We start from the raw sequence: 12391 nt of genomic DNA on the forward strand, positions 1-12391 counted from the left end.
GCGTACGCCATTCACTGTCGTTTTTATAAGTAGGCGGCAACAAAGGAGCTGCAAGCCAAGTATAAACCGATAAGGGAAGCAGTTGAAGTGATCGTAAAAGACAAGACCGCAACCTCAAAGAAACATTAAAATTGAAGATTTAAAATGTACTTGAATAGTCTCAGCTTGTCTCTGGAGTCGAAACATCTCAGTGGCACGGCGGACTAGAAGCTCAGGGGGTTGCAGTACACCGGGGACCAGAGCGATTAGACTCTTACTTGAGTCGTCACTATAGCTGAGAACCTAGCCTCAGGAGGGTTGTCGGCGTCTGTGTATAGGTGAGGGCATCGTGAAGATCACCGTGCTTATCGACGGCAACGGGCTTTGGGGATGTTGCTGACCGGCTATATACGGGGGACCATTGTCTCCCTCGATGTTTCCCCTTTTTCTCCCAAGCATATGAGCAACCAGCACAAGAGCCTTGACCCAAAAATCTTCACAGCTTCAGCTTCACTCTCACAACAATTCTGTCAGAACCCGTCACTGGTCCGCAGGCAACCGACAGATAAAGATGCTCTTGCCCAGGATCCCTCTTCGCCCTCACCGCGGCCTGCGTAGCCATCACGATCCTCATAGACTACGACAATTCTTTCGAGGCAGGCCGGGTCCAGCGTCAACGCGGGCGAGATATCCGTCATGGCCCGACAACTTCAAGGTCCGGTGGAGCTGTTCCAACGGCTGCGGCTTTAAAGCACGGCCCCCGGTGCGCGGCTACAACCGCGGCAACTGAAATCGCGTTGATCTCGACGCAGGCTTGATGTGTTGGTTCTTGATCATGTTGAGAGCTGTAAAGGGTATGTACTTCTTGCTCTTCAGCCACTTCCGCCCTTCCCACATTTCTTTTCTTTCTATTTCTCAATGGCCGGGGTAAGACTTGCTGACATAAACGTCTACTTCTTTTTTTTCTCGACATAGTGCGAGGATACAGGGACGGCGACTGCAGAGATGGCTCCATCACAGCTTTTAGAACGCACCAGTGCCACGCCCTCAAGGATGTCTGATCGGTTAATATTGGATGCGAGATGGGCCTGCTCTACATGCACAACGATTGGAAATGGAGACCGGAAGGTACCGTGGGTGATGCCTGCCATTGTCTCTTGAGGGTTGGAAACGCTGTATTTGAGGGACATGTTTCGATGAGGAATAAAGAAGGGATGACGGCAGGGAGAAGGTGGGCTGTCTGATTCTTGCCACTCTTTTAGTTAGCAACCTTGATAGTTACTCTTTCTCATGACAAAAGCCAGATCAACTTGATTCATCCAGGGCTAATAATCAATGTATGAAATCTTATATAAGGCCTGTTTGATATCAAAGCCAGTGATCTCCAAATGCGTAACAATATGAACAAAAAGCTGATATGCTCAAATCCAATTCTAAGAGCCGTTCTCGTCGACTCCTCTTATTTAAAAGGACGATCGAGGTCAAAATAGATTGAAGTAAGACAAGCCAATTTTTTTGGAAACTTTATATACGCTTCTTCTCACCCAATGGTTCTAATGAATTCATAAAGCTTACAGATAACTGCTTCATCCAATATCTGATTAGTTGAAAGGAGGCTATAAAACTCACAGAGGGCCAAAGTAAAATGAAAGTCAGATTGTTAGAAAACCTTTCATTCAAAATCTTTAAAAGGTCACTCTACAGGCACATAGAAAAATATCCACTGGAGCATACGAGATTCCGCCCGCACTCCTCTAGCCAAACCTATAAGGGTAGAACTAGTACGAGGAGTATTTAACGCCATAGTATCTAGGGACAATGCTCGGTGGCCCCCTTCTTGGACAGTGAGTCCCTAGAATTTGAACCATTTGATCCTATACTACTTAGAGACTGGACAGCAAATATATGTAAATTGCTTCAATAGTAATCAAAGCCACTGTTATAGGGTGCGACAACGGCCTGGTAATTGTCACATAGTTCACAGGTTACGTACCTATTTTCCGCTGCATCTCAGTTGTTTTGACCTCTAAGATATATAAATAAATGCAAATGTATAATATGTCCTCTTCCGCTCATAAATCTCTACTTATGTAAGTGATTCAAATTTTAGTGGTGATCGTGATCCAGAGCTCAGCCCTCAAATAGTTAGTCCTTTTGTCTTTGTCAGTTTTCAAAGTAACTGCCTCAGGACCACTTAATAGCCTGTTGGCCGTTGTTTGACTTTACCCAATTGTAACACGTTTGGCTTGTAATTTGATTATAGTCTTCGCAAGGAATAGCTAACTTGCAAAGCTTATAAGCCAACCATGTTGGCTGTCAGCATCAGCCAATACGTCGATAGCCTATCCTAGATTACAAACCTAATCACAATGATCGTCAAATGCCCTAATGCCTGTCTCGCTAGCCCCTGTCCCGGAATGTGTGCACAGCAACGAAGACACTGACAAAAAAGCCAAGGGCTGCCCATCGGATTGTTAATTCGAGAAATGGCTTGTTCTGAATCCTATTTCACACAAAATCAGAAACGAAGCAGCAAGATGCTACAAGTTTCCTGACACCCTTGAATTTATTATCTTATTTGGGAAATATGGGGTGTATCCCTTTACGTATCACGGAAGGATTCAAAGCAAAACTGTGCCGTATAGACCTCCACCCCGTGACTCTCAATCTGCTCGAGGACATCAACAAAAGCCCTTGGATATCTTGATGCTCGTCTCATCTTCCGGTCGTTTGCTATAATCGCCCAAGATAATTGATACTGGAGAAATGGAGAGAGCATGTAACTAATAACAAGTTGATTTGATGATTTGATGGACTATCTCGCTATTGCGAATGTATACACCCTGGTTGAGGGTGCCGTGCATAGCTTAATTCACTTTTTATTCTGTAGAGCAGGGAGTCATTTACTCGGAAACCGAACCTGAAATTTCTGGAGGGGGCTTGTTCAGTAAGTATAACCTACAGTATGCCTATTTACATGAGAACAAAACTAGTCAAGAGGATAATTAAAAAAACATGATAAGGGGTAAAAACACCTCTTAGACCATGTTCTTTCCCACTGCAAGACACAATGCTCCCGTTTATATTTCCCCCACCTGTTTCGCAAGTGTAACCTCTACAAAGACTCCAAAATTAGGATTAGGCTGTCTAGGAAGGTCCGGGGAACCTGTGAGGTTTGTCGGAGCCTCAATTATTCTCATTGACTTTTACAAACCACAGCGTTCAAGGTGGGGGAGAAAGAAAAGGGGCTGCGTCAGTTACCAGCACGCGAGGTTACATTCATTTCTTTTTTTTTCTTTATAAGACCCATGGTAGCGGTCAGGCTGTCAGACGATGGATTGATGCGGTACTTGAGTAGCTAGGCTTGAAAGTATTCCAAAACCTGCTCATTTGACAGTGGAGCTCAACTTTGAAGGGTTTCTGAATTTAAATCAAGCCATAAAGCTGCTCAACATGTCTAATAGCTAGCTCATGCTGCTACACCTGCACATAAATTATAGCATCTGCTTCTGAAACACTATTCGTACCGTTCCTAAGTTTCAGCAGCTGCTTGTAATACTGAAATATATAGCTGCCTTGTCAATTTTGCACGGCCCAGCTTTCAGAATAAATGTCATATGCCTCTTGACGCGATGTGTCAGGCCTTTCCTGGACATCGTCCAAGGAAAACCACAAAGTAGTCCGAGCGGTTTTGGAATAAACCGGCCATTTGGGTTTAACATATGGGACTGGAAAAGAGTTAGTGGCTGCGTACAACAACAACAACAACAATCAACTATTATTCATTTGGTCATAAATAACATACGATGATGGTTGTTAGGCGAGTGGGTGACAGCAAAACTGATCCACATCTCACTCATAATCTTGGCCAGTCTCGCGTATCGGGCGTCACTGGGCGGTATAGGGTTCACTTCAAACCCAACGCCTCGGTCGTTGCCGAAAACGAAGGGGATCTCTTGGAAATGGGCGGTACCGTAAAGCCGCGGGTCCAGGTTGGCCGTCTGAGCATCAAAAGTATAGGCGTAGGACGGCACGCCATGCGCCGCCCAAGCTCGATTCGTCGCGCGGCGCCCGAATCCGAAGAAGGCGTCGCCCATAAACAGCGTCGCTGCACCGTACGCCGTGCCGCGCCCGTCGGACCCTTGGTTCGCCACGACGCTGCCGGGGCCGTCGATGCCGCTCGATGCGGCATAGCGCTGGTATGCTTCCCAAAGGCGGTGCTGCGTCGCTTCTGGCGGGGATGTTCCCGGCAGAAGTTGCGTGATCAAGGGAGCGAAGTCGGTATACGAGTTGATTGGAGATTTGGCATACGTGGACAGGACGGCTGTACCCTCGTTGCGGTTGGTACCGGCTATGATGGGGACCCGGACGAAATCACCCCGAGCCAGAGCCGTAGCGGGGCTCTGTGTTATCAAGTCATTGTCGACGGCTGCGGAATTCGCCTGGACGCTGAGCAAGGTCGATGCCGGCGCCGACCGGAGGCAACTCATGGGGTCTGAGGTCTTGTCACAGCCGGTCGCAGCCAAAACACGCGTGAAAGGGGCCTCCTTGTCGGCGTCGGTCGTCTTGATAGTCCGGGTAAGAGGCCCCCCGCTTTCGAGAATGGCAGCACTGTAAAGGCCATCATTGCGACCGCCGTAGGAGATGAGGTGCATGCCGATGCTCATGGCGCCGGCAGACTCGCCGAAGATGGTCACGCGGGCTGGATCGCCCCCAAAGGCGGCCACGTTCTCCTGCAGCCAGGCGAGCGCCTTCCGCTGGTCGTGGAGAAACAAGTTGCTGGCCCCTTGGGCCTCGGCCGCGGCGCCCGTCAGCATACCGAACGTTCCCAGGCGGTAGTTGAGGCTGGCAAATATGATGGGCGTTCCCATTTCTTCGGCGTTGCGCACCAGGAACGAGCCGTTGTAGCGTGGGTCGTTGGCGCTGCCCTCCAGATAGGCGCCTCCGTGAATCCAGGCCATCACGGGTAGTTTGGCTTCTGGTGGTGTGTTCGTGGGGCGGACTATGTTGATGTACAAACAATCCTCGCTCATGGGCCCTGTGGGATCCTGGCTGAACCCCACAATGTTCATATTGATTCCCATGCACCAGTTGCTGTATGTGACCGCCGAACGGACCCCCTCCCAGGGGAGAGATGGCTCGGGGCGCCGGAAGCGCCGATCTCCAATCGGTGGTGCCGCATAGGGAACCCCGAGAAAGAAGTCTTGTTGGTAAGCTGCGTTGTACACGCCGGATAGTGTGCCATTCTTGATCGTTACGGTTGGTGTGAAATTCCCGCTCATGCAAGTCGGGAGGATTAGAGGCGAGAGAATAAAACTCGGGATAAGTTCAGGTTGCATCTTGTCTTTTTGGATCGAGCGGGGAGACCTATTGTCTGCCCATACAAAGGTGGATTTTATTTACTGTGTTTAAATAGTTATAGTAATCTGGTCCAAAGCGGACTTCAACTCCGAACAGAGCCGAAGCCCGGTTTGTTTATGCATGCCGCAAGATTATCAGTTGGGACAATATATTTTACTTTCACAGCCCATTAAAAAGCCTGCGAATGAAGGCTTCCTGGTGTAAGCGACCCGGTCTTGCCGATTTAACTGTGTAGACCACAGTGACCCGACAGACCAGAATTCTGTTATGTGGCCATTGAATTTACTAGAGGGTCTGGCGAAAAGTTCCCTCCCCTGCCCCCGTACGTGTATGCGTGGGCATTTGCCAGCTTTACTGCTTGCGGCAGGAATCAATTACCTAAACCTTTTTTTTCTTCTTCCAAATTATTGTCAAAGTCGACAATGCCCACAAGGCCCAAAACCACTGGACGACAGAGCCAGGGGAGGCTTTTACGCTTACCACCATAATGCGGTATTGTTGTTACATTTTCATTCAAGATTCTCTTCCCTATTTGTACTAAAATCTTCATGTTTAAAATACAGATTACAGATAGTAAATAAAAACAATTACTTTAATTTTAGCTACTGGCCCCGATTGTAGCATTTCTCCGCCATATCCTCTATTTACCCCACAACCTTATTTACTGTATAATAAAACCTAGTCTACTACTCACTTTGTATTTTACTGTTTTAGGGTAGGCTAACAGCCTTGTGATCGTTATGTGTCCAGCCCAAATGGAGTTATTATCAACGCTGAGGAGGGAAGAAGAAAAATAGAGTGTAACCCTTTTAACTTGTGTACAGATAGAGTACAGGTCACGTGTACGTCCCTGCGCTGTTAGTTGTCCAGAGATATGTGCAGTAAGCACGAATGCGTAACATTTTATCTGGTGGTAATTATTCCGCGAAAATGCTGTAGTAAATAAATGCTGCAATAGGGGCGATTTAAAGCATACCTAGAATATCATGAATTTCTAATTTTGTACAAGTTATCTGGGCCTGATTGGGAAAAGAATTAATAACAGCGAGCGGCAAATTGGTGTAGGGTAAAGGGAAGCGAAAGGGTTCGGTATTAAACGCCGCAAAGCAAAAAAATTGATTGTTTCCCCCCCGTATCTTGGAAACCCATTCCCGCCCCCATCGCAGCTTCTCTGGGGGGGCATCGATTTAGGCATACATAGTAAATACGGCCCACTGCACCCCCCCACCCAGAGACCCCCTCTCTCGCTCTCTCTTTTCCTTTTTTTTTTTTTACTTCCCAGTCAGCAGCACCGTCTGCTCACCGACGTCGTCTTCCGACCCAGACCCGACAGGCCGCTCCGCCCTCACCCTGCCCCAATAGCCCCTCTTGTCCAGGCGTTGATACAGGTCCTCGTTGAGCTCCTTCAGTTCCTCAATGTACCGAAGGCGGACGTCCCTGGTGAACCTGAAACTGCTTGGGTTTCTTCGCAGATTCTCTGTGTATCTGTTGGACGCGACGTGGCGCATTTCAGAGATCTCCAAACGCTCCGTCATGTCCAGTCCGATGTCAATCAATTTGCTCTTGTAGTTTTCGTAGGTGCTTTCCTCGACGTCGATGAGTTGCCTCAACGAATTGATCTGTTTTTTTTTTTGTTGTTGTGTATTATTGTATGGTCAGCTTCCCCGTTCTCATGGGGTGGAATCTAATGTTATCTGGGATTTTGTTAAAAAATTGTGCATGGTTGGTTGACGAACCTCGTTTATCCTTGCATCAGGGGATATTATCGACCAATAGATGTCGCAAATGATTTCCCAAATAATCGCAAGTATGTTCATTTTGAGGGTTATAAGGGATGGCGTTGTTTATTTGTTTATTTTCCCAAATTTGTTCTTTTTTTTTGTTTTTTCCGGATCGATTCTCTCTTTATGATCTCTCACCTTTCGAAGGATGCGATGTTGAAAGAAAGATTTGCTGGATAAGGTAGGTCGGGTTCCTTATCACATCCCTTCAACATCTTGTGTCGCACAATGTATGCCCAGAGGGGGCGGTGCAGCCTCGGGAAGAGGGGGGGGTCTGTAATTATGCTTGTGATACCCTTGTAAGCACGACATGTTCCCCAATCCGAACCCCCCTGTCCACGAAGGAATGTTGCCTACCGAAGCCCCGTAGGCAGAACTACCGAAGGGAGTCTAGACTCTAGACCCTTGAAGCCACGGCGATTTTGTCCTGATCTCCTACCCGCCAATCGCATTCATGGAAGCGAGCCGACCGGCCGGGCGGGTCTTGCCCAGCCCCAAGCAACCGCCCCGATGTGATCTGCCCTCATATTATTTCACCATGTAAGTGGACAAAATAAAGCAAATACTTGACTTTGTAGCTTTACTAAATATCTGCCTGTGGTAGCGACATCAGCCACAGCACACACAGGTCCCCACCACGACGTCAGCCAGAAATTTCCATTATCTGCCTAGTCCCCAAACTTTTACCAAAATAGGGGTTGGCCAGTCCATTCCCCTGGGGTTTACTGCGAATGAATGGATAACTACCGATGTTGCGGGATCCGAGACGCATGGTCAAAGTACCAAGGGCTAGAATTAGAAACCCCGGCTGTCAGTAAAATGTGTAGTGTACAGCGCCTACACCCAGGGTTGAGGCTTCGCCAGATTGGCAAAGCCTCACACAAAAAAAGAAACAAAAAAAAAAGGGTTTGGCTTGGCGAACGTCTTGTTGACTAGCTCGACCAGGAGTTTCGTCCTGGACCTGCCTTTGAACAGTAAGACATTGTTGGCTGCCTGCGGAAAGAGAGGGCATTCAAGCCTGCTGGGAACTGTCGACCTCCCTACCACTGTGGATGGTACACTAAACATCGAGCGTATTAGATATCCGTACACTACATGAAAAGTCAGCCTCTATTTCTTGATAGGTATAAGTATGCTCGATGTCAACGTCCTCCTGTATTCGCTTTTTTTGTTATTACTCCCATCATCAACACCAACAACGCCTTTACCACTGATCTTCCTTTATAACCAAACCCCCTTTTACATCTCACCCATTTCAAGCACCAATCAAACTCTCTTTTCGTGATTCGCCAACAGCGCAAAGCTTTGTATATCCAGACCATCAAGATGCGTGTCAAGAATTGCGTCGTCTGGGCACTGATGCTCGGCCCAGTCTTTGGCAAGCCCGTCCCCGTCCCGATGCCTCCAGTAGACTCCAACAACGGTAACAACGTACAAGGAGGAGGCGGCGGCGGCTCGTCCGGGTTCACTTCCCAGATGGGTCTGGCGCTGGGCGCTGCTGTCGTAGGCACTGCATTAACTTGCGTTAACTATATCAGAGCAACCCGCGCCATAACGGTAAGTACCCCCTCCCCCCTCAGGACCCCCGTTTTGCATGCATATCCGCTTCCCTTTTGCCCCTCTCCCTCGAATTTTCTTTTCTAATTATCCCATTTCATTTTTTTTTTCGTATCAATAGCAAGCAACCTGGAAAGAAGTCTTCGAAAGAGATATCGGAACCCTGGAGAAAAGGATCACCGATATCGAGTCCTACGAGAAGCAGCTGAACAAGGCAAGGACCGACAAGGACGGCTTTTCGTCTCAATGGGTCATTAACATCAGGCAAGAGCTGTCGGTTCTGCAAGAATCGCTCTCGAAAAGCCGAACGGCGAATCCAAGCTCGAGCACTGCGCAGGCCCAAAGCTTTGAGGCGGGATGTGGGGGGCTGGGGGGTATCAAGACCAAGGTCGACACAAAGTACAACGAGGTTTCGAAGCTGCTGGAGGCAGCGCGCAAAAAGGAGCAGGAGGGAGCCACCACCAAGGCCGCCGGGACCCAAACCTCGGACAGCAGACGGAACTCCATCTCTCAGAAGCCCCAGGGCACTGGCGGCAGGCGGAACTCGTTGAGCTCGGAGAACTCCATAAACACGCAGAACCCGGTCATGAGCGGGGCGCTCGGGGGATGGCCAAGCAGCGGCGGCAACTCACCGACTTCCTCCCCGGCGAAGTCGCAGGATGGGATCCCCTTGACCGACCTGTCCAAAACCAAGGACACGAAGTCGACGGCGACGGGCTTGACCAGGCAGGGATCCACGCGCGGACGGGTGGGGAGTGTGTCAACCGCCAGCACCGCCAGCACCGGCTCCGAATTGGGCGGCAAGTTGACCCAGGCACCCGGGAAGACTGATGCTGGCGCTTCTACCAGCGTCAGCCTGCCGGATAGGTCGAAGACGCTTCAGAGGACGTCTACGTTCCAATCGACGGGGAGTGGTAGCGCCTCGACGGCCAAGAAGGATGCCTCCAAGAAAAATCGTCGCAGTCTCATCGCCAAACGTACACTTCCTCTCTATTTCGAGATTTAGTTGTCCACCTTTGAGCGGATCTCATGTGGCCTGCTGCGCCGCTTTGGGGGAAGTAGAGTTGTTTGAAGGAGTATGAGATGGAGAGGGAGTCATGGTCTGTCTGTTAGCATTGCATTGGAGTTACGGTATATTGTGTTTTTAAATCCTGCCTTTGCTAGATATTGATTATATATCTAGTCCATTCTTACACCGGGTCATAGATTTGCTACCAACTTACATATTGTAAAGGGAATCATCTTTCGTGATGATTGTATTTGTGAAGCATTCTGGTTGCAGATTCAACTCTCATCCAACTTTGCCGTTGAGCACTAGAGCCGCATTCTTCCAGTGCACCAATGTTGCCAAAGATACTCTTCCCCTGAAAATAACTAGGCACTGAGTGTTACCAGGGGCTTAATGGGATACGCCTTTCCCCCTCGGAATGTACTGGCGATTTCTGCTGTATTAAATTAGATGCTACCCACGCCACAAGCCAACCCACAGTACGAACAAGGCAGTCCATACCGAGCTTGTCCTCTAACAAAGATCACCACAGCCGGCATCATCCCCGCAAACAAACCACCCTCTTATTCGTCCTTCTTGGTCGGCTTCATGTCGGCAACATAAGGCTTCCACCAGCGCTCGACCAGATCCTCGTCCCTCCAGCCGCTAAAGTCGTAGTTTGTCAGGCCCCACGTGTCCTCGAATCCCTGCCTCCCCTGCCGGCTCCTGTAGCTGCCCGCGATGCTCCAAGTCATCCAGCTGACGTTGTGCTTTGTGTTGAAGCCGCGGAGGCACTTTTGCAGCACGTCGTTGGGGAGCGTCGTCACGTTCTGCTCGTAGCTGGTTGAAACGAAAAGTCGACAAGTCAGCTTGGGATTTATCCAAATGCACCGCAACAACAAAGAAATACACAAAAAAACGACCGTAGGGAGGAAACAAAAAAAAAAAAGAAAACATACCCAAACTCGGAAAAGATGACAGGCGTCAACCGGACCGCCTCCTCACAGTCCAACCCGAGCGTCTCATTCGCACACGCCACTGGCGCCTCGATCCCGAGCGCGTTGAAGCCGTTGCGGTACAGGTTGGCCTCGATAACTTCGCAGTCGCCCGTGTCCTGGTCCTCTGACATGTGGTACATGTGCAGCTCCCAGACGAGCTTGTCGCTCCAGGGGTGTGCGCCGAGGTCAAAGACCTGCGGCGGCCTCCTGCCTGCGTCCCTGACGGCGGTGCAGCGGTAGCACGGGGCCGAGAGCAGGTTCCTACCGGCCGTGAGGGCCGACAGGTCCTGGTCGTACTGCATGCCGGACCAGGTGATGAGCAGGTCCGGGTTTGCGGCGTGGATGGCGTCGGCGCCGGCCGTCATGTTGCCGACGAGCGTCTGCCAGTTGTAGTAGAGGTCGGTGCGGTTCCACGACTCGCGGAGCTCGTTGCGCAGCGACAGGCCCAGGACGTTGGGGTGGGATTTGGCCCAGCCGGCGACGTACGACAGCCCGCGCTTCCAGTTCTCCACGTCAAAGTGCACGTCGCCGAACCAGGCGTTGCCGTCAATGTGGCTGCAGCACCATTGGGCCTTGTGGACGTGCACGTCCGGGATGGCGTAGATGCCGCGCTCGGCGGCCGCGTCGAGGATGTCGCCCCAGAGCTCGAAGCGCGTCGTCTGCGTCGTCCAGCTCGGGTTGTGCTTGAGGATCTGGTTCGTGATGCGGGAGCCGTTGGCGTGGCCCAGCGAGGCGAGCGCAACCTGTAGAGGCACGTCCTCGCCGTCGCGCTCGTAGATCTCGTCCACCATCTGCGTCGCGTAGCCGAAGCGGATCACGTTGAAGCCGACGCTGGCAATGCGGTCTAAGATATCCTCGGCGGACTGGAACTCGAGGCCCTCGGGGATCATGGTCTCGCCCGACATGGGCCAGTTGACACCAGCGAGGGTCAGTGGCTCGCCGCGGGAGTCGACAATGTCCCTCCCGCGGGTGGAGAAGGGCGCATACGGCCATTCTGATGACGAAGAAGGGTTGTTGGTTTGTTGCCGGCGGTGAGGGTGTGTGGCGGCGCGGGCTTGAGTGATGGGGATTTCAGGCGTCGACATTACTTGTGCCGTCGCGTGGCTGGTGGCGAGTGCCAGCTGGGCGATGATCACAGAGAGCTTCATCTTGACTGATACCGTCGTCGATCGCAGCGGGATACGACTGGACTAAGATTTGGTGCAAGACTACTTCCACTAGCTGAGTGGGTTGCCGTGAGGAGAAAGGAAAAGACCTTCAACCTCGCAACGTTGGGAAGCTGCAAGCCATGCATCTCTTATGTAAAAGTAGGTTACCTTCGCATGCGCCCCGGCTCCATACTCATCAGGGCAAAAAGCCCGGCCGAGTGCAACATCGCTTGCCGCTAGACGTGGTGGACTGTTCATGTTTACTTTTTTTTTTCTTTTCTTTCGTTTTCCCACCCAATCGTCAACAACCCCGTCATTACGTAGTTGCGTGCGGGGGAATGTGGAGAAAAGCTTGCACTAGGAGCCGCGAAGAACAAAAGATGTCGCATTAGATAATCCGATAGATCGAGTCATCACATAACAGCGAGCGCTGAATCAGCGTTAAAAGCAGGATAAAAGGGCCTCCGCGCTCTTTTGGCTAAATAGCGCTACTTAACCTAATATATAGCTCTTCTATAGTCTCAGTGCTCAGACTAGACCCCCCTGCGTTGGAGGCATTAGATGAACCCGGGTCAGGAT

At 50.5% G+C, this 12391-nt stretch overlaps 4 protein-coding genes across 4 annotated transcripts; 1 reads left to right on the forward strand and 3 right to left on the reverse strand.

The window, feature by feature from the left end:
* Positions 1 to 3459: 3459 nt before the first annotated feature.
* Positions 3460 to 5318, reverse strand: PgNI_06514 (uncharacterized protein; the record flags this gene model as incomplete). Its single annotated transcript, XM_031126537.1, has 3 exons — positions 3460 to 3707; positions 3785 to 4087; positions 4799 to 5318. 3 exons carry the CDS (start codon positions 5316 to 5318, stop codon positions 3559 to 3561), a joined length of 972 nt encoding a protein of 323 aa, XP_030982362.1. The 3' UTR covers positions 3460 to 3558.
* A 1014-nt stretch (positions 5319 to 6332) lies between these two features.
* PgNI_06515 (uncharacterized protein) lies at positions 6333 to 7263 on the reverse strand. The gene is made up of 2 exons (XM_031126538.1): positions 7077 to 7263; positions 6333 to 6959 (listed from the first exon to the last, which is right to left on the reverse strand). Exons 1-2 carry the CDS (start codon positions 7155 to 7157, stop codon positions 6612 to 6614), a joined length of 429 nt encoding a protein of 142 aa, XP_030982142.1. The 5' UTR covers positions 7158 to 7263; the 3' UTR covers positions 6333 to 6611.
* Positions 7264 to 7890: 627 nt separating this feature from the next.
* Positions 7891 to 9684, forward strand: PgNI_06516 (uncharacterized protein; the record flags this gene model as incomplete). The annotated part of the gene is made up of 3 exons (XM_031126539.1): positions 7891 to 8095; positions 8202 to 8678; positions 8800 to 9684. Exons 2-3 carry the CDS (start codon positions 8448 to 8450, stop codon positions 9682 to 9684), a joined length of 1116 nt encoding a protein of 371 aa, XP_030982141.1. The 5' UTR covers positions 7891 to 8095; positions 8202 to 8447.
* A 454-nt stretch (positions 9685 to 10138) lies between these two features.
* PgNI_06517 (uncharacterized protein) lies at positions 10139 to 11812 on the reverse strand (the record flags this gene model as incomplete). Its single annotated transcript, XM_031126540.1, has 2 exons — positions 10139 to 10506; positions 10626 to 11812. The coding sequence occupies 2 exons, from the start codon at positions 11810 to 11812 to the stop codon at positions 10251 to 10253; spliced, it is 1443 nt and encodes a 480-aa protein (XP_030982361.1). The 3' UTR covers positions 10139 to 10250.
* Between the last annotated feature and the right edge of the window lie 579 nt (positions 11813 to 12391).

The sequence above is a fragment of the Pyricularia grisea genome, chromosome I, assembly GCF_004355905.1.
Source record: "Pyricularia grisea strain NI907 chromosome I, whole genome shotgun sequence".
Taxonomy (NCBI): Eukaryota; Fungi; Ascomycota; class Sordariomycetes; order Magnaporthales; family Pyriculariaceae; genus Pyricularia; species Pyricularia grisea.

Excerpts from the sequence above, each read along its gene's own strand:
- PgNI_06515 (XM_031126538.1), bottom strand. The coding sequence starts at position 7,157 with ATGAACATACTTGCGATTATTTGGGAAATCATTTGCGACATCTATTGG. Across the intron at positions 6,960-7,076 it reads CTGATGCAAGGATAAACGAG|ATCAATTCGTTGAGGCAACT; the intron begins GTTCGTCAACCA and ends AAAAAAAAACAG.